Genomic DNA, 25,310 nt, shown 5'->3' on the forward strand with positions numbered 1-25,310 from the left:
TATTCTCTTTCTCTCCCGCCACACAACGTGCTTCGCTATAACCCTGGAGCCAATAGGGTGGAAGGAAGGGGCGGAGCGAGTGGAACGCGGGAAGCCGGAGGAAAGGAGGAGGGGAGCTGGAATCGTTAGTATTGTTTTAAGTTCAGCGTCGCGCGCGGGAAAAGGGAGCGAAAGAGAAGAAGCCGCGGCAACGCAACTGCCGAGCAGAAATACACCGCGTTCGATCGGCGTCGCGTGAGTGCGTGGCCATTCGAGTCTCTTCTAACCGCAGCCACCGCCGGGCGGCCCTGCGACCGTGCCCTGCTTGGGTCTTGCGGACCACCACCTCTCCTTCCTTCTCTGTGCCGCCTAGGATCTTTAGGGCAAACTGGGATCCACCCCAGCCAACGTCTCCTCCGATGGAGAACTTCCAGAAAGTGGAGAAGATCGGGGAAGGCACGTACGGCGTGGTCTATAAAGCAAAGAACAAAGTCACCGGCGAGGTGGTCGCGCTTAAAAAAATCCGCTTGGACACGTGAGTGGAAGACCTTTCCTCCCCTCCATCCAGCAGCACCCCCACACACACCCCCCACACACACAGTGGGAAGAGTGATCGTTTCTCCGCTTAAAGGAGAAAGAGGAGCCCGAACCTCGCTTTGCCTTAGGAAGAAGCCGGGAAGCGTAGCTTCGGAGTGGTGGGCGAGGAGCAAAGGGTATGGGGGGGAAACTGAGACTTGTAAGCCCCGGCTGCCTGCTCGGCTCCTCCTCCTTCGCCATTAGGGAAGGCTTAGATTGAAGGCTTGGTTAAGCGGAGGGCGGTTATGCTTTCCTCTGTTCTTGATCCACGTCCAAATTTTTTAGAAAGTTACGAAGACCGAGAGGAGACGCGCAGTGCCTCGTCGCCTCCGCGGCTCCTCCTCACCTTGCTTTAATAAGGTGATAATTTTACCTGCATGCAAATGCTGCGTGGCCCAGAACAGTGCGCGAGCTCTTTCGCCACGTAGGTACCTGGCGAAATAGATCGCTTCGTACGCAGGATGGGGCCCGTGGGCTGGGAGAAGCTCTTGAGAAAGGGGCAATGGAATTAGCATCGCCAGGGAGCTTGCTTTACAAGTTCCTACTTTGTAATTATTTCATTATATGGCTGGCTGAGATTGGAGCTAAGGTGAAGCCGCCGGAAAGCCCTGGATTTCCTCCATAACTGAGCAGTTGAGGTTGCTATTTCTTTGCTGCTTTTATTAGTTGACTGAAGAGAAAGGTGATTCTCCATCTCTCTCTGACTAACCAGTGGCCATATTAGCCTTCCCTAACCTGATCCTTGCAGATGCTTTGGACTGCAACCTCCAACTTCCTCCCCAGCCAGGAAGACATCTGGAAGGCACCAGGTTGGAGAAGGTGGCTGCCTATCTAAAGGAACCTCTAAGTAATTTTCTTCCACATTTCAAGATAAAAGTATGCTGCCAGCAACAGAGAATCTTATGTGTCCAATACTTAAAAATATCATTCTTTGCTATGAAAAGTAGTGCAAAATACTTAACTAAATAGATGTCTCTCTTGTGTGCAGTAGAATACCCAGCTAGCATCTTGGATTCAGTTAATGGTGCTAGGTCTTGAGTCAGCCTTACTTTCTCCCTTTGTTTTGTTTGGGCATGATAAAACCATGGGCATTGGCTTCATTTATTACATATATCCCCCCTTTTCTTTTCTGCTAGAAGCTGAAGGGTGGTATACATGTACATCTTCATTTCTTTCCTTCCCCTTAATGATATCCTCATGGTAATTCTGTGAGCAAGAAAGAATGATTTGAGGAATATTTATATTCTGGATTTTCCCAGGTTTTGTCCCTGTAAAGCTAAGGGAGTTAGATTAGAAGCCCAAACTGTATTTTTTTTTTTTTTTAAAGCTGGCCCTGCCTTCCTTAAAGGTGTTGCAAACCCAGGTAACTAGAAAGTCAGTTCTAAATAAAATTAGCAGTTTACCTTAATTGTTTAATTTCTAAAACAAGCGGTGTTCTAGTACTAACTTTTGTCTATAAATCAATTGAAGGATTCAGTTTCATATGTGAACCCAGACATTAGATACAAAATCAGCAAGAAAATGGGGATGGTTGCCTCATTCATATATCAAAGATTGTTAATACAGGAAGTTCTAGCATATCCTATTTAAACTTCATTACTGATCTGTTGTTCTACCTGTGTTGAATAATCATCCATTATGCACAATTTTTTCATTTACAACTTTCTGGTGCTTAGTTTTCTATCTTAGCATCTCAAATAGTCAATTTAGTTTAGTGCTAGTTTCATCTCCTCCCTTCTTAACGTGATACTTTTCCTTGCTTTCAGAGAGACAGAAGGTGTTCCCAGCACAGCCATCAGAGAGATTTCGCTCTTAAAGGAATTGAACCATCCCAACATAGTCAAGTAAGTATGAGGAGGACAGGAGGAGATGATCTGGACAGAAGTAAATAGAATGCTATTTTTTGGTAGGTCTTCAGGCCATTTAACAAAGAGACATAATTGAGGTGCCAGTGCTGCAGTTTCCCAGCTAAATTGGGAAGGGGCATTTTTATGGACCAGTATCTAACAGTAACTGATCTGGGATAAATTGCTTCAAAGATTTCATAGTAAACTGGAAGTTACACAATTACTTGTTCCTTATTAATTCTATTTCTGCTAAATTTAGAAACATATGGGCAGCTTGGATATAATTTGTGGCCTTCTGGGCCAGTAATGGCATTGAACTTGTGACAAATCTATAGTTTCCTCATCAGCATCCAAATGTTATTGTTTGTCTTCTACCACTTATCCCTTCCTTGACTCCCCAGATTGTTGGATGTAATCCATACCGAGAATAAACTCTATTTGGTCTTTGAATTCTTACATCAAGATCTAAAGAAATTCATGGATTCTTCTACTTCCATCAGTGGTGTAGAGTTACCTCTTATCAAGGTAAGCTATGCAGAGCAGGTGGGCAAAGAAAAAAGCAACATAGTTCTGGGTTCACAGGTACGCTAGATGCATTTCTTTTTACTTGACGAAAGAGCTGCAGGTCTGCAAGCCAAGGATTTTGAGGAGAGTTTTGTATTTTCAGTGGAATATGCACTTAAATGTAGAAGGTCATATAGAGCTTCTCCATGAATAATGTGTGCAGTAACACTGGCTTTGCTCTTAAATACTGCTGAGTTGACTAAAATCTTTATATAGACCCAAATGAAATCATATAGCTCTGCTAATTGTTCGAGGTGTTTCCTCTTGGTTATGTTTTTTGAAATGGTAAAACAAAGCAACAGCATCCTCTACTTTGGCTTACCAAATGGGGGTTGGAGGCAGCATAGTCCAGCAGTATAGCCCTCCCTGGCTTGTCCTTAGGGCAAGCTGTTTGTGACCTTACAGACTGAGAGTCTGGGAGATGTGCCAGAGTGGGGAAGGACAAATTGCTGGGTTTGACCCTGGTCATATCCAAAAGACCTGGGTGTGTGTATGTCTCTAATTTAGCATTCTGTGTGCCATTTTATGAAGAACCGTGTCTTCGCCTAATCCCATCAGACCCAAATTGACATTCCCTGCCCCAGACAAAGCCCTCTGCAATCCCATCAAACCAAAGAAAAGAAGCCTCCTCACCTGCTCAAGGGCAACCCTTAGAAGGGAATTGCAACAGAGAACCCCCAATCTTCCATTCTCTATCAGCTGATGATCTTAATATTCTGTCTCCATAACAATGAACTTGCTCAGGTCTGCTGCCCTCCTGAAAGGCCCATTGTGCCTAACAATAGAACTCACCCCAGGTACACTGATAAAGGGCTTGCCTAGCTTTCCCAAACTGGCCAACCAATCAGATCCCTAGGATTTCCCTCCTTGTGTCCCTCAACTTCTTTAAAAATCTTTGCTTTTCCATTGTTCAGAGTCCCTCTTTCTTGTAAAGCGGGGGCACCCAACCATCGTTGCAATAAACATGGTCCTCAGCATCATGCTCCTTCAGACTAAATCCACGGCATATTTGTCTTCCTTTCATTCCATTTATTTGTCAATTTATATTCTATCATTTACCCCTCTTATATTCCAAGTTGCAGTCCTCCATATACCAGATGGGCCCACTGATATGACCCATTATGGCTTTGGTCAATCAAGGTTTCAAATAATATTACCTAGTAAGATAGAAGGTAGACTAGGGTCCAGCCATAGTCTTACCCATGTTACATGCAGCATTAATGGTAAATACAGTACTGGTTAGTCTTGGCACATTTTGGCCAATAGGCCACAAGTACAACCAAAGCCGTTTTACTCCAAGTATGTTCATGTTTTTTCCCAGAGCTATCTGTTCCAGCTGCTGCAGGGCCTTGCCTTCTGCCACTCCCATCGTGTACTCCATCGAGATCTTAAGCCACAGAACCTCCTCATCAATGCAGAGGGAGCAATAAAACTTGCCGACTTTGGGCTTGCTCGTGCATTTGGTGTGCCAGTGAGAACCTACACTCATGAGGTGAGCAATTTGTCCTTCCCTACTCTGGCATTCTTTGCTATGCAGGTAGTCCTTATGATGGCAATTGGGACCGGAATTTCTGTTGCTAAGCAATGTGGTCGTAAACCGCATTGCTTAATGCGGCAATCCCTGCAGTCCCAGTTGCCGTTGTTAACTTAATCCCATGATCATTAGGTGAGGCAACTTCCTGCTGGCTTCCCATAACCAAATCAGTGGAGAAGGCAGCAGGAAGTTGCAAGTCCCAGGCAGGCAGGTAAGAGGCGGGGGGGTGCGCAAGGACACAGCAAAGCTCAGTGAGGGTGCATGGGGGGATGTGAGGGAGGCATGGGTTGGGGAGAGTGCACAAGAGGGTTGGGGAGGGTGTAAGGAGATGCACAAGGGAGGTGTGAGGCTTGGGGAGGGTGCGTGGGAGTGCCCTGGCAGCACAAACATAGAGGGGCTGGGTAGGATGCGCGATTGGTGGAGACTTACCCCAGTGATTTGTGACCTTCCCTGCCGGCTTCCCCACTGACTTTTTGGGGAAGTTGGCAGGGAAGGTTGCAAATGGCAATCACATGATTGTGGGGCACTGCAACCAGTCCTAAGTGCAAACTGATTACCATGTGCCCAGATTGTGATCATGTGACCACATGGATGCTGGGATGGCTGGAACTCCCAGGATCATTTGTAACCACCATTCATTCAGCACTGTCATAACTTTGAATGGTCACTGAGCAAATGGTCATAGGTCAAGGACTACCTGTAGTCTGTTCGATTTGGGAAATATTGATTTTCACATTGTAGCTACATACAATTACTGGCTCTTTTCTTTCTCTTTTATATTTCATATCTATCTGTGCACACACAAACATGATTGACTGATTGATTGATTACATGCCATCAAGTTGGGGTTAACGTTTAGCAACCTACTCCAAGATGATCTGGCCCTTCAAGTTATCCAATGGTATACCAGTTTGTACTGTAATTGAGTCCATTTACCTTGCTGTTTCTCTTTCCTTCCGCCTTTCCTAGGCTTCTCAAGAGAGCTCAATCTTCACATAATATGTCCAAAATATAATTTGAACCTGATCAATTTGTGCCTTGAGTGAGAAATCTGGATTGATTTGTTTTATGGTCCATTTTTTTTCTTGGCTTTTTTTCCTATATTAGTGCTTCTCAACCTTGGCAACTTTAAGATATGTGGATTTCAACTCCCAGAATTCTCCAGCCAGCATGCTCTATATGTATACACAAACATATGTGTAGACACGAGCATGGGTAATACTAGGAAAACATGACAACTTCTTTAATATCACACTGGCCATGCATGTGGCACAAATTTATTTCCTTCAGATTTCCCTCACCCACCCAGGTTGATAGCACACAAACTATTTGCATTCCAGTTGAAAGTGACTGTATTCTAAGATGTTTATGTTGAAATGCAGCTGCTGCACAGGTAGTCCTTGACTTAGAACCACAGTTAACTGAGAATCGTGGGTCACTGAAGAAGGACCCACCCCAAGCCAAGCCATTCCAGGCTTGGTCCCTCCCAGCCCCAAGAACCAGTAAGGTAAGGGATGCCTCCATCTCCCCTCACCCACCTATGTCCCCTCCATCTCTGCCCTTTTGACCACCCTGCACCCTGCCTTTTGGGGTGGCAAGCAGTACCAGAACCGTGCAGCTCTGGGCATGCTTGCCACACCCTGGGAAGCTCCAGCCACCCCAGCCCAATCTCAGCTGCAGTTGCCCTCACCACCCTGCACTCCGAGTCCCTTGCTGCTCTGCGCTCCATTGCCCAGCTGACCTTTGCCACTATCTTCTTGCTCCAAAAAGCCCCTTTGCAAAAAGCTCCTGGGCAGGACAGGGCTTTTGCTTCACACAGCAGGGAGGGGGAGCCAAAAACTCTGCCCAGCCCTGCCCAGAAGCTTTTTGCAAAGGGGCATTTTGACATGCTGCTTAGATGCTGCTTTTAGCTTTTGTGTGTGTGTGTGTGTGTGTGTGTGTGTGTGTGTTTTGGCAGTGCACCAGAAAGCTTCAGCTCCAGAGTTCCTGGGAGCGGGCTTATCTACCCGTGGGGGAAGGAAAAAAAAAGTGAGAGGGAAGAAGGGAGTGCTGCTTTTTTTTTTCCCTGCAGCATTTTGGCATACTGAGCTCCAGGAGTTTTTTGCAAAGGGGCTTTTTGGAGCAAGAAGTCATGAAGAGCAGCTTGGGTGGGTGGTGGAGTGCAGGGTGACAGGAGGCCAAGAGGGCATAGATGGGGGAGATAGGTGGGTGAGGGGAGTTGAAGCACCCCTGTGATCATAAGTGGGCAGGCTGCCAAGCGCCTGAATTTTGATCACGTGACAGCAGGGGCACTGCATTGACCGTAACTTCAGGCACCAGTTGTAACTTTTTTCAACAAGTTCGTAACTTCAAACTCTCGCTGAATGAATGTTCGTAAGTCAAGGACTATCTGTATTAATTTCTGGGAGTACAGTTTGGATCATGTGTCTTAAACTATCTTTGTTGGCTATGTTTTGTTTCCATGCTCAGTCCAAAACACTGATTAAAGTTATTTTAATTGAAAAGTAAAGCCTAAATGGCTAAGATTTGAATATTTTAGTAATAGTCTTCCATTCTGTTCAGCACGGAGATCCTGCATTTTCTGTTGTAGGCCAGGATAGGACAACTGCTTCCTAGCTGCATTAAGTTCTGTGGTATATAAACAGGAAGATGTTTGTTAATATTAATCACATTACTTCACTGTATATGTTCACAAGAATATCCTTGGCATCACTTCCCAGACTACCTCTGAGATGGACAAACCCAAGAATGATTTCTGAAATACTTTTTCCTCTCCTCTTATCTAGAAAACATGTTCATTTAATCATTGTTGACACCATTTTATATACCAAATAGGATACAATAGCTCAGGGATCCCATTTTTTGTTCTTGGCTTCTACAAGAAACTGGGAGCTGCCTTATGCTTATTGGTGCCTCTAACCTAGTTTCAGAGTCTTTCCCAGTCCTCCCTGGAGAGGCCAAGAACTGAATCTGGCCTCTTCTGTATGTGGGTCATGTGTTGAACTGTTGAAAAGTGACTCCAGTCCATACAGTGTTTCTCTTAAGTAGCTCTTAATCTGAATTAATTTGGTGGTACTATATGACGTGTTACAAAAAAATGGGAGGATAGAGCTTGTGACGCAGAGAACAGGTTGAAAGTGTCCATTCCTGAATAGCTTGCTATTTAATTGTACATCCATTATGGGGTTTGTGCTTCACACCAGGTGGTGACTCTTTGGTATCGAGCTCCAGAAATTCTCCTTGGCTGCAAATACTATTCAACAGCAGTGGACATATGGAGCCTGGGGTGCATCTTTGCAGAGATGGTATGTATTTTGGGAATGAAGTTGGGATGGACCAGTGAACTGGACTTGAATCTGGCACTGAAAGGAGGCATTTGATTGGCAGGAGCAAGAAATGTAGCTAGTGATGTTAAGGTCTCAAGGTTATTGCGCAGATGTGGGTAACTATGCCATTGCAGACCTCAAACATCTGAAAATACTGCCCCTCTTAAGACCATCTTTAATGCTATACAACATGCTCTCATTCATTCATTTCAGTGTGGGAAGCATGGGTTAGGTTAAATAAGGCCTGCTGACAGGATCAGTTGACTTCCAAGGAATGAATTGGGCTTTGGAGAAAGCTGCTTCCTTCCTGCTAGGGGCTATTTGTGCTCCAAAAGTGGAGAACTGGGTCATACATTGAGCATGTGCTGAGGACTGTTTGTCATGTCAAATGATTGGAATGAAGGAATAGATTCCTTCTGTCCATCTTAATTATTGGTGGTCTGTATTACTATATAATCCTTATCCAAGTGTCTTCATATATGGGGCTTTTAACTCTTGGAAGGGCCATCATGATGAAAATTATGGGTTTTTTTAATGTCCTCCTGTTTTTGTCTCATAACTGTAGTTTGCATAATATTTTTGATAATTGTATATCAAATAGCCAATGAAACAGAATAAAAGCACTGAGTAACAAAGAACAGTGTTAAAACATATTGATTCTTAACATTAAAAATTGGAGTACTAAATATGCCACACTGTAAATGGAAGACAGAGCAACTAGGCTAGGAAAGCATACCGTACTGTGGTTCTGACCTTTTGTTCTTCTGCTAAGTAGTTAACCCGGAGAGCTCTCTTCCCTGGGGATTCAGAAATCGACCAGCTGTTTCGCATCTTCCGCACACTGGGCACGCCAGATGAGACTGTGTGGCCAGGAGTCACCTCTATGCCTGACTATAAGTCGAGTTTTCCCAAGTGGGCCCGACAGGACTTTAGCAAAGTAGTACCACCACTGGATGAAGAAGGCAGAAAACTTCTAGCAGTGAGTTTTATGTAGAGTGAGAAGTATTCTGATCTGAAGCATGTGGTTACCATACTAATCTAAGAAAAGGTATGGGTACTTTAAGGAGCGTCTGACAGAACTGGCAACAGCACTGCCAAATCAAAAGCGCCTTTATTGATTTGTGCTATATATAATTGGTATTTTTTATCTAATTCTTATTCAGAGTTTGCACTGTGTCCATATTTTCCTGTGTTGTCCTGCTTTAAAGTTTTCTCTCCACTTAGCGCCAGGACTGAACCATGTCAGTGTAGAACTTGTAAGCTCTACGCATGCATTATCCACCAAGCGTTGACTAGGAGAAAAAATGGTTTTCGTGTTTATTTTGCTTTGAGTTTCCTGACTGTTGTAACTGTTCGTATTCCTTTTAGGGGACAGACTCTAAAGTCACACTTTTAGTTGCTAGATTTTGTTTCTTGTCATTAACAACTTGTCATATGAGTGTAACACCATAGCACTGACTTGGGCAAAATATTTGAAGTGAGAGTTGAGAAGTGTAAACCACTTCAACTACCACCATTTTGACTATAGTATGGTGTAAGATTGTAATGAATCTTGGTTTGATTTGATACTCTCTTTTTCCCCTTTAGCTAATGCTGCATTATGATCCCAACAAGAGGATCTCGGCCAAGACTGCTCTCAATCATCCCTTCTTTCGAGATGTCACAGAAGTTTTGCCACATCTCCGCTTGTGAAATGGAATTGGGGCCAGCAGCGTTGCTGCGGTGCAGGCTCTGCAACATGCCTTTTCCTTGGGCAGCCCTGGTTGCTTGCACTTAACTTTTCAACTTAACCCTGAAGAGAACACTGGTGGTCCAGTTGGGGCACAGCCTACACTTTTAGGATTTTATTCCTGAACTCACCTTAAAGCACTAAGCTGAGCTTGAGGATTCACTGATTCCAAGCTGCCTTGTGAAGAGAGAAGGGCCTCCAGAGCCACCAGCCACAAGGATTCAACCCGCTTGAGAAGCACCCCTTTCATTCTTCACAGGTTTCACCCCCCATGAGTCCCATGCCATTCTCCTTGGTGACTTCTACAAAATAATGTATTCTGTATTTGCTTACTCTCCAGCCGTTAACATCTCGGCAAAAGTACAGTGTAGATGCTTCTTTTTCCTTCAGTTGTAGAAGGAACTTTTATTATAGAAGGCTAAGGGACTTTGGCAACATCTGTCATGGTGCACTCTTCATCTGTGATGCTAGTCAGTATAACCCACTGATCACTAGAAAAATCCTGAAGAGATGGAATTGCTGAAGCGTGCCCTCTGGCAGTACAGTATGGCTTGCTAACTATTCAAATGAATACTGGCTACATCACTAAGCTCTTTTTGACATCTGATATGCAGAGTACTTTTTTAAAAAAAACCTCCAACAATTGCTCATTTGGTGGGGAAATGGGCAAATCTTTACTCGCTCAGTATTGTGTTGTGTTATATATCTGTTTTCTTATTCTATATCAATAAGCTGATGGTCTTTCTGTGTTTGCAGCCAATTAATACCTTATGCTTGGCAATTGTGGTTTGCCATTCCAAGACCATCTTCCTACAATAGTTGGGAAAGTTTCAGATGCCATAGTTCTGATGGATTGGCCTTACACCCTTGGCTTCAAGTAACATCTTGCAAATATAGACTGCTTAAATTGTATGTGAGCTTTGCAATACATATCTAGTTGTCTCCTATAATCTCCAGCCACACATCTTGAGCAAAATAATGTAAGTCTTACACTCACAGAATTCACATTAGTAAACTTTTCTGGCCTGGAGAGCCTGGAAATATCAACGTCTACATCTTTGTGTCAGCCTGTTTTGGAGGCAGTTGGATTGTTCAGGGTATATCAGCCAAATGTCATCTAAGATCTGATTTTTTTTTTTTAATTTAGTCTGAACAGTAGCTAAACCAAAAATCATGATTGGTTTCTGGTCAATGCCACATGGAGGTGAAGTATAGTCATAAAAGTTTCATATTGGAGAATTTTTAAGGACCACTTAGATTGACCTAATGGTAGAATACTTTCCTGCAAAATTCAGGATTTAATTCCAGAGTAAGGCAGTGTGAAGTACAGAAATCTAAAGCCTGTCTCTAGCATGCAGCAATAACTTGGAAATGTTAACTTAAATCTAATTTTGAAATAACTCCAAATCTCGCTCTTTTTCAACCAATTGTGTGATGCACCCTAAATATGAGGCTTCACTAAAGCCATCTGGTATTTGCTTTCCTGAAATGCATATTTTTATTAAAAGCATTTACGGTAGGGTAATGCTCATTTATTGTAGGAATGAAACATGTACAGCATTTTAAGATAGTGAGGACTATACTTTCCTCAATGGGGGAAAAGTTCCCATTTATTCTATGCCGTAGTTCTTATGTTCTACACTTATAGATGAAATATCCATTGTTTCAAATATGGATGGAGACTTTAAAAATTCTATACATTCTATGAACTGCTATATTTTGATTTGGAACAGAATACTGAACAGTCTGATATGCACGAGTCTTCACTAAGAAAGTTGATTATTTTAGGACCTCTAAGTTAAAATGGACATTCTTGCATAAGATTGCTTAGACTAATAATGCAGCAATACCAATGTGTTATATTTTTCATGCCACTATTTACAAGTAATATTTGGAACCATGGCATCCTTCTTCTTCTTCACTGTTGGACTGGAAATATATATATATATATAAGTTTTAAAGAGAGTTCTGGATTTGTTAGTCTAAGCACCTTGACTTTTTTGTAATATAATCTTTTAAAGAAAAGTAATTATTTTATTTTGTTAGCTTTTTGTAAGACAAATATTTCTAAATACAGTACTACTGTGAAATCAGTTTATAAATAATTAAATACTAGCAATTTTAACATGTGGCTTCCTTTTCTTGGAAGCAAAGGTACTCATTTTATTATCAGCTTCATCACAGTTAAGGATTTTTGGGATGAAATGTAAATGGTCTAGATCAGGAGTTCTCAACCATTTTGGTTTCAGGATCCTTTTACAGTCTTAGAGATGATTGAGGACCCCCAAAAAGTTTTGGATTATGTAGGTTATTTTGACTTTGCAACCCCCTGAAAGGGTCTCGGAGACCCCCAGGTGTCCTGAGACCACACCTTGAAAACCACTGGTCTAGACTTTGCATTTCCCCTGTATATACATAGAGACATGTTTAAACCTTTGTTCTGAAATAGAAAAGATTTAATTATATAATTGTCTTTTGCTACAAATGGTTTGTACTCTGTACCAAAGCTTGCCTTTTATATCCAAGATATATATTGTTCTCTTGCCTCTTAGATCCAAGAATATGCGATTCAGTAGGGATACAGTGATCAGGACAGATGTTCTTTGCAAATCTCAAAAGATTTGCAATTATTCTGCAAGTAATTCTGAATTACTACTGTCAGGGAGACTTGTGAAAATGAAAATTGATATGTGGGTGAGTCTAACTAAATTATGAGTATGTACAGTCTGTAGGTCTACTGCTATTGTACCAAGTTCATAAGGTCTTTTAACATTGGTCTAAAGAGCTAATTATTTTCTACAGTACAGTAGGTTTCAAGGCCCCAAATGCATTACTCTACAATTTTGAGATGATGTCCCAAAGTCACCCACTAACCTGCTGTGGCTAACAGTGGACTAGAATCTGGGTTTCACTTCTAGCCCAACACCTTAACTGCAACACCACATTACCTATCTTTGAAAAATTATGTGAAATCCAAGGTAATCAGCTCTCCTAAGGGAATAAATTGAATCAGTATTCCAATCACATGATCATGTGTGAGTTTGGGGGGTCCTCCCTAACTTAAACAGTTATCTTGACAACAGATTTGTGGAAGCAAATCAGATCCCAGTTAAAAGGCATCTATGGACCACAGCGAAAGGGTTGCCAATGCTCACAGGGCTAGAAAAGATTTAAACAATTGCCAAAAATGTTACCTTCCATCAATCTGTAATTAGGTAGTATGTAAATGGAGAAAGTGCAACACCATTGTTAATCTTTCCAGGAGTGGTTGTCCAATGAAAAACACTTAAATACAAGGCACACAACGCTGGGAAGCTGCAAAAGAATCCTAGGATAATGACAGGTCTGCAAGCCACTCTGGTACCAGTAGTCATGAGTCCACCATAAGCAAAAGACAAGAAGAGTGGTGTACATGGAAGGATATCAAGGAGGAAATTGTTCCTCTCCTGAAAGCAGATTGCCACCCATACCAATTCTGTCAAAGGGCGCTTGAATGATCCAGCAGGCCATCAGATCTATGTTCTGTGGGCAGATGAAAGTGGAACATTTTGGTTCTATGCTGGAGAAAGCAAGACACTGATACATCTGTGAGGCATGATGGTGGGAGTATTATGGCTTGGGGCTGCTTTGCAGTCCTAGAACTTGGAAAGCTCACAATCACTAAGGGAATTCTGGACTCTGCTAACAAATTCTATGGGTTATCAAAGTATCTGTAGGTTATGAAACCCAGCACATGCCCCAAAATATTAGTGAGCTGAAGCAGTTTTGTATAGAGGAATGGATCAAAATATGTCCAGGCCAACATCAGGTATTGATCAACACTTATAGGAAGGATTGGACTGAAGCCATTCAGAACCAGTCTGATTGAAGACAGCCAGTTTGGTCTAGTGATAAATGTTCCACGCTAGAAATCAGGAGACTGAGTTCTAGTCCTGCCTTAGGCATGAAAACTGGCTGAGTGGCTTTGGGCCAGTCACTTTCTCTTAGACCCCTCCCCCCACTTGTCAGGCTCGGGTGACAAGCCAGTCAGTCAATTCCTGTAACAACCAAATCAGCGTTTGGTTGATCCAAAAAAGGAAGACACTGCATGCAGGAAAAACGCTAGGAAGAAAAAATTGAAGTAATTGTTACTAAAGGAGATGCTACCAACTGCTAAATCTAAAACTTCACATATTTTTCCAGTAAAGGCAGTGAAATGTGACTCTTCAGTAAAAACATGACACAGAACATAGTCTTGGGTGTTTCGTTTTTAACTAGAATCTCTATTAAGAGAGAGAGAGTTTGGTGTAAAGTTAAGGCACCAGGCTAGAAACCAGGAGGCCGTGAGTTCTAGTCCGGCCTTAGGCATAAAGTCAGCTGGATGACCTTGGGCCAGTCGCGCGCGCTCAGCCCTGGGAAACAGGCAATGGCAAACTACTGTACTGTACTTCGGAAATCTTGCCAAGAAAACAGCAGGGACTAATCCAGACAGTTGCCAGGACTCAACACTGACTCAAAGTGCATGCATGCGCACACACACACACAATTAATAGGACTGATGAAACTCCCACTGCATTTTAGCTAGCAGAATTGTTGGATTACAGAGTTCTAATGCTGATAAATATACTGTACTCTCCCCTTTGCTGTTCATATAGGATGTATACATTTAGTAATGCAGTGATACCCAGCCCAGGAAGAAAATTGTTCCTTCATACTTGGGTTTGGCTTGTAGCAAAACTTGAATTTGGACTTATAAGCAATGTGGCGTGAGCTCTGAGAAATGTAGGTCAGAACGGTTCACAGCAATCTGCAGTACTGTCCAGGTCACTTTTGTACTATATGTGGGAGGAAGACCAAAGCTAAGTACTATGACACTATTTTTAAAAAATGGAGCTAATATCCAATAGTGAAGGGTAAAATTAAAAACAACTTGTATTGTCCTCCATTGTTGAGGATTCTTATTTTTAATTGTCAATCTATATGATGAGCCTGATTTCTGATATTAATTGCTAATGATATTAGCAACATGCAAACTGACTCTATTGTCCACAGGACCTACATTCATATTATCTATTGTCCACATTACCTACATTCATTACCACACTGTTTACATTTTTGATGTATGAGAATCGATGATGCTGAACACTATCAAACAGGCAACAGCAGGCTCATCTCAACCACAGGAAAGGGATCCTTAATTTACCATCTCGCTCCCCGATAGAAACACTTCGCAGAAGCGGCTCATGCTCCGTGGACTTCGTTCCCTTTCGATTATGTGAAAGAAATTGCTCAGATGAAACAGAAAACCAGGGGCCGTTGGCTCCTATACTTTCTCTCTCCCAGTTGCTGAGATCTAACCCTGTGGCTATCCCTACTTTTTATACTAGCCAGAGGATGGACCCGCCGCCTTCAAGGGCCGCAGGTAGTCGGATCCTCAAACACCAAGCGGTAGTTCACAGGAGGGAGAACTGGATTAATCCTCCCCTCAGCCGAGTTTCTTTCTTTGTGGTCCAGCACCTCCTTGCTGTATGAATCTTAAGCGTTACTCAGAAGTAGGTCCCGCTGAGACCACTTTCTCCTTAGCAACGGCGCTCGGGAGCGCAGTTTCAGTGCTCAGGCACATGCGGCGCTTGCCACACCCCTCACACGATTTCCCCTTTCTAGAACTCCGCCCCAGCTCACGCGGTCCAATGGGGTCAAGGGTCACATGACTCCCGGAAGTCACTTTTCCCCTAGTGCCATTCAAATTCTCCATGCCTTTTCATTGGCCCCAGGCGACAATGTGATCGCTGATTGGGCAAAGAAAGTTCGGCGCACGTCCACCTACCTTCCTGTCAATTACCTTCGGCCTCTCGCTAGGAGCCATGGAGGACGTGATCTGCGATTGGGCAATAGCAGCTACAGTGCGAGTTGTGACTGGTTGGCGATGCCAGACAGGTCCGCCCCCTTAAGTCACCTTATTTGTTGTTTATGAAACCTCCTGAATCGGCGACCATTCTACTGGCTGATTTACTCGTCGATTAAAACAGCACTTGTCTTTTCTATTGGCTAGAAGCTTTTTAACTCGCTATCCCGCCTCCTCCGCCGCATTGGTGCTAGAGCTGCTGCCCGTCCTTCCCTTCGCGGAGTTCCAATTAGCTAGATGAGGCAAGGGTGCGGTTTCCCATAAGATGATTGGTCGAGAACGCGTTCTCGCGCCCCAGGTGCCTAGCGCCCATTGGTTTAGAACACAGTCTAACTCCGCCTTCCGGCACAGAGTTGGGTTTGGTTGAGGTAGTTTGTTTGTGTGCGAAATAGTCGAGGGCCGCGAAGTGGGGGGAGCCAGAGCCGTCTCAGGTACCTGTGTGGGGCTCTTAGGCCGCGCCGGGTGTCTGGGTTCTCGAGGGATCGTTTTTGCTCCCTGGGAGTGGCTCCCTCGGGCAGCAGTTACTTGGCTACAGGGGGGATAGGATGAAGTTGGGCCCTTCGTATGGATGGGAGGGAGCAAGAGGAGGGAGTGGGCTTGACTAGCGATTCCTTCTGATAGGGAGACGGCGGCCTTGTGGCTGTGGGAACGGAATGAGAGGCTAATTGGAGGGCCTGCCCTCTCCCACCCGGCTACGGTGGGAGGACTTGGGAGGGATGGATATGTGCACGGAGCGAGGTGGTCTGGAGAAGCCAGAAGTGGGGTGGAGCGAAGGACCTCTAACATCCAGGACAGCTGAACGGTGGCGAGCGGGGTGAAGGACGTTTCTTCGCATTAAGAGTTTGACTAGGAGGTAGAGTTGAAACGGGGTCTCCAGGCGTGAGCGTTGTAGAACATACGCGTCGGAATGGCGACTGTCTCTCCCGGGAGATGTTTCTGTATGTAGCCTTTCTGACGTAGAGAACCAACTGGGCTGAGTTATGAAGACTTTCTACTTAAGTGGAAATGATGGTAGAGTGGGATCAGAATAATAATGGGCTGTCGTGAGAAGTTCAGGGGTTATTAATCGATCAGTAGTTGACATAAACTGCGCATGGATCCTTCTCGTGGTCACTTCGATACTGTTAAGCTTCCCTTGACTTTAAAGCTATTAGGAATTTCTAGTACAGAATAGATTGCGTGCTTACTCATTAGTAAAATCTGGTTGAATTATTGTAGGACCTATCAAAGGTTCCTAGCCTGCTTCTTGGGTTAAGAAAAAAGAACTTTGTACTACCACGATAGTCAGTGAACTTAGTTGTTTAGGATTTTGCTAGCTGTTGCACGACCCAAGCTTGGTTGCTTACTTGTTAAAGCTTTTGCTGTTTGTCTTTCCATGTTTTCGTTACGTTGAAAGGTTTATGTCTTCACAGAGCACTGAGTTTCTCCCCCTTCCATGGGTTTCCTGATCAATTATGGTTCCTTTCTTAAATGTAGTTGCCTAGGAGGAGCAAATGGTTTCGCTCTTTCAAAGAAGAGCCAATTGCATGGTCAGCATTCAGAGTGTCTGTGATTTGGCTTAAATTTATGGTAATACTATAGTCAGGCATGTGTGATGCTTTTGCTAACCCTTGTAATTAACCTCTGAAAGGCATATTGAGGCTTCATAGATGTTTTAAGGGGGTTTCTGTTTTCCTTAAAGTTGTACTCCATTAAAAATGCATTGATATGGGAAAGCTGCCCAGGAAACAAGAGGGAAGAGAGAAGAAACCCTGATGTTCCTTGTTAAATCAGTATAAGAAATAGACTTAGCCAAGATGCAGTGCTTAATGTATCCTACATCCATAAGGTATTATAAGGCTTTGCTAGCTGATGGAAATGCACTGATACCAAACTTAAATCTAAGAAGGATGTAATGTGAAGAATAAGTGAATGAATTTCCATGTATTGCATTATGGATTATTTAAGAAATAGTGTTTTCCTAGATTGAATTCTCCTGATTCCACACGGGTGTAAAACTAGATTCTGGATATTATGAAGGATACAACTCTTGGAGATTAGCAGTAAACTTTATTTTGTTTAATGGTGAGAAACTTTCTTTTAATCTTCACAAAGTTCTCTCTCCCTAGTTTTATCATTACTGTCCTTTGCCATTGTTGCAACTTTTTTGTTAGACAACCAAGTGATTTTTCTAAGCTCTTCTTAAGAACGAGAGTTTATTCATTATCAGTATAACTGAAATCAAAGAATGTTTATAAAAATAAAGCTAGTATGCATAAGTGTTTACAAAAACCTGACTGAAATGATAAGCTAATGTAGAAGTGAATTGCTATTACTGTATTTAAAATTGATGGTGAGTATGGATTCATATTTTTGGCCAATACTGTGTCTTCCATCCATTTTCAGCTTTGGCTGTGCACTTGTCTTTTTCTTCCATTAAAATTTTAATTGAAAAGTTACATTTAGATTCTTAGATCACAGAGTTGGTTTTAAATTTTATCCTTCCATTTTTTTCTGTATGTTATCTTTAGTTCTCTCTTTGCAAAAAGATTTCAATGCCTTTGTCTTCCTACTGTCTATAGGTGTGCATTTGCTTACTAATTCTAAAAATGTCCCATCACTAGTTTGGGATAATAGTATTCTTTACAGGTGACAAATCTCTTTCCCATTATGGAAAAGAATAGTTTTAACTTGTTACTTCATATGACAAACAGCTTGGAATCTGAAAACTAGAAGCTTTTCATCTTGAAAACACATCCAGCTCTTTTTGTCACAATGGCAAACTGGGTACATAATTTGCCGATTGTATGCATTAAATACTGATTGCAAGAAAGAATGAAAAACTTTAACAGGTTTTATGGTTATGCTTTAAATACTGGGTAGTAAGGGAAAGTTGTTATCTTCATAATTTGCTTTTAAACGTCCTCTGAGCATAAATCAGCAGGAATTTAGAAACAGAATGCAGACTGACCTTGGGTCTGATTAAGCATGGCAGTGTATGTCATTCCTTATTGATATTAGGGAGCTATGGTTCCTTCTCCTGGTTGGCCCTTATTGTATAACTTTCTGACTTGAACTATTTGAAAGTGGAGTCCTTTGTCTTAATCTGAGTGAAAAGGTAATTGTAGTTTTTGTTGGTAAGGAGCTCTCTAACTCTCCAGGGCATTGGGTATGTTTTGCAATTCCTGCTAGGTCTTAACAAGCCTTGTATGTTCTTCCTTTGTTGTATATTAATCTACTTTACTCGTTAACCCTTGTGAGCAAAGGGGCAATCTAAATCTAAGCCTGAATTGGTTTTTAAGTAAGATGAGCTTCATATGAGCTCTGCGTACAAGGCGTTCCATGAATATGAAGTAGCATTTCTGTTTAGGTCTCCAGCATTCATTTGGACAGTGGTTCTCTCTTGATCAGGTTAGAAGTAAGATACAAGGAAGGAAGCTATTTAAAAATAGGTAGGGGCTAATCACATTAGGGCTGTGGTATAACCAACACTTTGAACTTACTTAGCTGCTTGAAGGCACTGTAAATTTTGGAGCAGTAGCAACATCTACTTCCTACTATCAGCCCTTCTTAGAAGATGAGGTATTACCTTTAGGGATCACTTGCAAAGGTAGAATGTATCTCTATATAGAATCTCTCATATTAGCTGAGCCTTAATGTTATTGAGGAATTGATCCAAATGGGAAAGAACTGATTACAGTGGTAGGTTGAGTGTTCAAGTAGTTGGAAACAGTCTCAAATTCTCTCTAGCTTGAGATTGTCAACTTATCAACAGTATAGAACTTAAGTGATAGAAAAAATGTCCAAGGCACTGTGATTTTATAGAAGGCCAACGTATTTATTGTATGTGTTATAATTAATTTGATACTTTTAGTGTTGTCAACTTCAAATTCTTGAAAACAAACATATCCTTTTAAGAGCCTTTTTCATTCCTTTTTAAATGTGTAGAACATGTGTTACAAAGGTCTTTTTATTATTTATCCCTGTGTGTTTTGGGCATCACATATATACATGCTGCAGGCATATTGCACTGCTTACCCATATGTGACTCTTACATAACTCTACTAACTGAGCTGGTCTGTTTAGGCAATTAAAGGAGAATTGTGCCTTGGGATGGGTAGGCATATATAGTCCTATGCATGCATAAGTATTCACAGAGGTGAGGATTCTTGATTTCAGGCAGAAAAAACTCATTTTTCTTTAGAGTAAAAAAAAAACTTGTTTATACATAGTGGTATGAAGATCATGATGGTACATGATAGCTAGAGTCCTCCAGTGTATATTTGCTGCTTTAATGCACAGTAAACAGTTGGTTGTCTACCATCTCAAGTAAGATGTAGCTGAAGGTTTAGGGTTAGGATAGACTACTCCTGTAAATTTTGTTGAGAAAAATATCTTAGTGGTTAGTAGGTACCCTAACAAGGATACCCTATATATAATCAGATCTTTAAATAATATATTGCTGATATTGGTAGAAACTCATCTTTTTACTTAAAAAATGACATGTCTGATAGCTATAGTGGCAATATTAAATGAACTAACAAATCAGTGAAATAAAGGGCCTTGGGATGCATGAGATGAACAGTCTGAGGTAATATCTCAGCTGCTTTCTGCGTCTTGTTCTTAAGCTCTGACGCAATATCCCTGGCAAACTTCAGCTTCCCAACTAGCTCTATTATATATAAAGACTTTCAAGCTAGGACAGTAGGAGGAATGAACATGTAATCTCAAATCTTCTAGGCTTGTCTTTGAATGTGTGCAGTGCAAATATAGCTAGTTACAACTACTATATTACATTTTATGTTTCTGCTTAAGATGGAGAAAAGCTTGACTTCAAGGTAAAGTCCATCAGTTATTAAATTTGAAATTAGGAGATTCAATTATGTATTCTCGCTTCAGCATGTTTTTGCTTAGTCTTTAGGGTAGTGTATGTAGTAAAACAGTACACTGTAGTGTGGATTGGATATCTGTAGGACCTCTTTGTAGAAAATCCAACTTCCATTACTTGAACAATATGTTTGGTTTATAAAACTTTGCAAACTATACTGAAGAGTCACAGGTTACCAGGTTCAGTGTTTGTGAGAATTCTAGCACAGAGTTTTCTACACTTATTATATCTATGATGTTCTTAGTCACAACAGCACAGAACTACTAACTTGTTTAGCTGTAAATAAAGTTCATAACTTCATATACAAGAGATAGATTGTAAGATGTTCTCAACCTCTGTTTTTTGAATATCTTAGTGGTTGTTAAAGGTATTTTCAGAGTAGAATTTATAAAAGGAAAGATTCCTGTGAAGGGGAGACCATTCTGATTTACATTTTGGATATAGTAACAACTGGTATCAAGGTGGTAAAAGAAAGAAGATTGGCTCTTTTAACAAGTAGATATACAAATGGTTAATCAGCATGACTCATTAATCCTTAGCTGGCACAAGTAAATACTTGTCCCATCTCAAATACTACTCCATATATATAAATTCATTTCTATCTATGTGGTGTCCAGTTTACCACATTATCTTCTAGATCTTTGCTATTCAGAGGTTACGGTTAGTCTCCTAAATTTTTTGCTTTGTGTCCAAGTGTTAACTTTTTTCTTTCCAGTTCTAAATTAGTCAGAAGGAAATACAAGTTGTACAGAAGAAGAATGCTGTGCCAGATTTTGAGTGCGTTGCAGAAAAATCAGAGTGTGCTCATGAACTACTGCTGACAGAGGTGGTTTGCTAAAACAGTGGTTTTGAATTGAAATAATAATGACACACCACTTCCAGTGTAGCAGAAAATATGTCAATCTTGTTTGGACAAATCTCTACAGAAGTGTATTCACATTGCTAAGCCTGGAATAAAATAAAATAAAAAATAAGATAAATAAATATATGCCAAATCTTAACTCATAGATAGGTGAGTTATCGTCCTAAAAATAGAATAAAATAATCTTAGGGACAGAATTATTTAGGCATATAAAATTGCTGAGTTGAACATTCTGGTATTTCCCCAAACATTGATATTGTGTTCTCCAGAATGTATGTAGAACTTATACAGATCTTTAAACACTGTATCTGAAAAGCACTATTTCCTACAAATTAATGACTTTTTAATCACAACCAAGGGAAATGGTCTAAAACCATTTGTTGTTTGTCAACTGAACCATCACCAAATCTACCATTATATTTATTTTAAATATTGTATGCTAACTTTCTAGAGAAAACCCATCAGTGGATGTTATAAACATAAGAATCTCACTGCCAACAAGAAAGCTGTAATCAAAGACTCTAGCTTAGCTCTAAAACTGGCTGTGTAGAGTTATAAAGTGGCTCAAAAAATAAAAATCTCTATAAATAATGAACCAGTTGAAGAACATATCTCAGGACATGTCAAACTTAATTCTGGACTTTTTCTTTGTGCAAGCTGTACAGAAAATTATGTCTTGTGTGCTTTAGCATTGGGGGGGAAAGACAGCTGATACAAAAAGGATAAAATGTTTGGCTTTTCTGTTGCCAGCCATCTTGGATGTTCAATGGGGGAATCTGCTGTATATCTATTGTACAACAAAGAGTGAAATCAGAATCACTTTTATATTATTTGAGGACAAAGCTCCCAAAGAACTATCAACAATTTCAGCTTTTTTCTACATTCAGATGGTTAATCAGCGTTAGGAATTCCATCAAAGAAAAGGCCAGACATATCCTACATGATAATTTCTTTACTTACTTTCTGATTTTTATTAGCATTTCAGGCTTCAGAAGCAAAAATAATAATTGTAACTATAAATTTCAATTTGTCCAATGACTTTCAGGGATAGCAAATGGTTTGGTTCTCCTTGGTTTTAGTCTGACATTCCTGCTAATTCTGATCACCAATCTTATCTTTGGTAATCAGAATTAGCAGGAATGTCACCCACCCCTGAATTGTCTTTGAGTGACTTGCTAATTTCCTGTGTTTCCACACTTTTAGAATCTGGATGATTAATAGCACAAACCTCAGAGCCTACTTGCATGTGGCATTAACAGAGCAGGGTAGGATAATTCATATTATTTAACCAACTTCTGAAAGGCTTTGCTTCCCTAATTCATTGTGTTATGCCTCCCTGGATAATACAGAGATACTGTAACTTGAGAAGCTGGATTATCTACTGTGAAAAATCAAGGCAGTATGAGTTTTTGGGCTGTGTGTGTGTGTATATATGTGTGTATAAATGTGATATAACATCACATTTGGGTATAAACATTTTCAGGTCAGCTGAACTTCATCATGTTTAATAGGGTAAATGGGTGAACAATTAATAGGGTGAATGGGGTAAACAATTGCAAGGTATACATAAACTCTGAAAAAATTGAGCAACTAGATGAATGTAGGTTGGTAGGTTGGGAAAATGGATGGAGATAGAATAGGAAACTGATGGAGAAATTTTAAGGTATACAAATGTTAGAGGGGTAATAAACAGTATGTGCTCAGTTGTGAGGAATGTCAAAAGAAGTGAAATTGGCTGTGCATAAGAGTGCTTCTGTCTACTTTGTTATATAGGAGTGAGAATTGGTTATGGCAGCTGAAACATAAAAATATGTTGAAGTAATCCAATCCTATTATGTAGGATATAACAACGAGAGAAGTTTAAGAATGAATGAGAGGAGGTTAGTTCATCATGTAGATAGAATAAATGAGGATTGAATTACAAAATAAATATTTGAAGGAAGATTGAATAAATTGTGGGAAAGGAATGGGTAAAAAAGATGTTTGAACAGAGTTGATGGAATCCTGAAAAACAGATGTGAGAAGTTTAAAGAACAAAAGTCAGTTTATGAAATATTGTACAGATGTACTAGAACCAAGGATAGGAAAGTATGGTGAGGTATAGTGAATGGCAGTGTAAACTAAATCTTGTTAGATTTCCTTTTGTCTCATCTCCTGCCTTTTCTTAGCCTTACTATTGCTTACTGTTTTTCTGCATTTTGCATAAGATGGCTTATCCCAAAAGGGATGAATGTATGTACATAGTCATTGTTAATCCAGTTATTTGTCCAGCCAATATATTTATACCTGGATGTTGGAAATCTTAATCTTTTCATTGGTTATTTATTTCAGACTGTACCTTAGCTCTAACTGGAATGTGGTTGATAAATTCTTGTTATTCTGGATTGTATTCAGCATGTAATGGCTTTGCAGAGTTAATAAGTAAAAACACTTCCTAATCAGATCACCTCTAAAAGTGCCTGATTAATTCACCTAGAAGAATTTTTGAAGCCTGTTACAGCAAATATAGCAAAGTCTCATGGCATAATTTGCTAGTCCTGTGTTTCTGCTGAATAAGAGAATGGACTTTGACTTTGCTATAAGGATTACTTTGTTAAAAAATAAAGACTTCCTAAAACAATTTCTAGGAAAGATTTCAAAACAGAAACCATTCTGGCAGTTTCTTCTATTTCCTTGAGATATTTCTGGCAAAGAATTAATGCCATAATGCTTTTTGTTAAATAAGTTATTATACAATATATCTGTGGAACTATATAATTTAATAGGAAATTATATTGTATAACTTTCCCTGTCATTTGGGCTCTGCAAATATGTTGAGGGTATAGCCTCTATAGTTCCCAACACTGGTCATGTTGGCTATGGATTCTTAGTATTGTAGTCCTTATATATCTGGGTGGTGCTATATTTGGGAAGGTTAGTATAAATTACATAATGGGAGAATTGAGGATTAATTTAGTTGTATGTTGATGAGTATCTTGATTAAACTTGATAATTGCACAGAATTTTGTGAAAGAATCCCTATTGCTATTTACTCTTTCCAAAAACAAATGTTTACCTCAGTGATGAAGAATTCAGAAATAGTATGCATAGATATTCTCTGGTTTGTGAATATCAATATATACCATTGGCTTAATGTAAAAGTTTTGCTACAGGCTCTATTTATCTATCTTACCTTTAATATCTAACCTGTTACACTGTCAAATGGAAACAAATTGGATTAACTCCTGCATGTGCTATTCTTTGGATAGAAAAATTTCTAACATTTAGATAATGATTTTATACAGTAGGTTTATACTGTGACCACAAGTGAACTGCTAGATATGTCGGAGAACTCTAGGAACCTTTTGGAAAATTTAGATAGATAGATAATTAGAGCATAACATGTCAGCAAGTTTGTGTGAATAGACTAGTATCAGCTGTGCAAAGTTTGTCTAAAAAATATGGGCAGGGTGCCAGTACCTTCATTTTTCAGCTGTTTTATATTTAAATGTAGGTCTTAGAAAAGATTTAGCTGTATTTAAAGTTGCTGGGTGATATCTGATGGTTTACCTGACACTAAGACTATGGAACTCCTTCAGAAGTTCTTTTTCACAACACGGAGGAGTGCATACAAACCAGCTCTTTCCAAATAATTAAAGTAACTGCAATTTTTTCCAGGTTTGTGTGGATGCTTTGTAAGTGGCACCTGGCTGTCTTGGCATGCATGTCCATACACTGCTGATTTGCTTTTTTTTCTCAGTGCCCAGTAAAGTCAACCCTTGCTTGCACCTGAGAAACATGTAGTTCAACCTCCTCCAACCTGATTCTCCTAATGTGTCGAATGGCAATTTCCTTAATTCTTGGTTGCCATGGCCAAGAGTTGCATTGGGTCAATGTGTTAGGAATTATAAAACGTTTATATAAAATGCATTGAGTTGGGGAAGAGTAAGCTAAGTATACCACTGATAATTACTGGATCATATCAAAAGTCAATCTAGCCCAGCAATGTTTTTCAAACAGCGGCCAATCAGAAGCCTGTGGGAAGTGCACAAATAGAATGTGAAAGCAATAATCTCTTCCATCATTGCTTCCTGCCATCTTGTGTGATGGTCATATAACTATTATGTCATTCATAGCTTTAGTTTTTCATAAGGATATGTAAT

At 40.5% G+C, this 25,310-nt stretch overlaps 2 protein-coding genes across 5 annotated transcripts in view; both read left to right on the forward strand.

Annotated features, from left to right (window-relative positions):
* The first annotated feature begins 69 nt into the window (after window positions 1-69).
* CDK2 (cyclin dependent kinase 2) lies at window positions 70-12,554 on the forward strand. The gene is made up of 7 exons (XM_007427006.3): window positions 70-514; window positions 2,322-2,399; window positions 2,804-2,927; window positions 4,288-4,458; window positions 7,704-7,805; window positions 8,602-8,805; window positions 9,414-12,554. Exons 1-7 carry the CDS (start codon window positions 399-401, stop codon window positions 9,516-9,518), a joined length of 900 nt encoding a protein of 299 aa, XP_007427068.1. The 5' UTR covers window positions 70-398; the 3' UTR covers window positions 9,519-12,554.
* Window positions 12,555-15,781: 3,227 nt separating this feature from the next.
* The window catches only part of RAB5B (RAB5B, member RAS oncogene family), a 28,278-nt gene continuing 18,749 nt past the window's right edge, over window positions 15,782-25,310 (forward strand). Inside the window, exon 1 of one of the 4 annotated variants that reach the window (XM_007427007.3) lies at window positions 15,782-15,870. The gene's annotated coding sequence lies outside the window, so the exon portion shown is untranslated. Of the gene's footprint in view, window positions 15,871-15,975; window positions 16,293-17,403; window positions 17,504-21,025; window positions 21,133-25,310 lie in introns of those variants that run through there. The other 3 variants (XM_025165925.2, XM_025165924.2, XM_025165922.2) reach the window with 3 other exon arrangements.

Source organism: Python bivittatus, unplaced genomic scaffold, assembly GCF_059951505.1.
Source record: "Python bivittatus isolate LINGU-HERP-01145 unplaced genomic scaffold, Pbiv_v1 ctg000220_np1212, whole genome shotgun sequence".
Lineage (NCBI taxonomy): Eukaryota > Metazoa > Chordata > Lepidosauria > Squamata > Pythonidae > Python > Python bivittatus.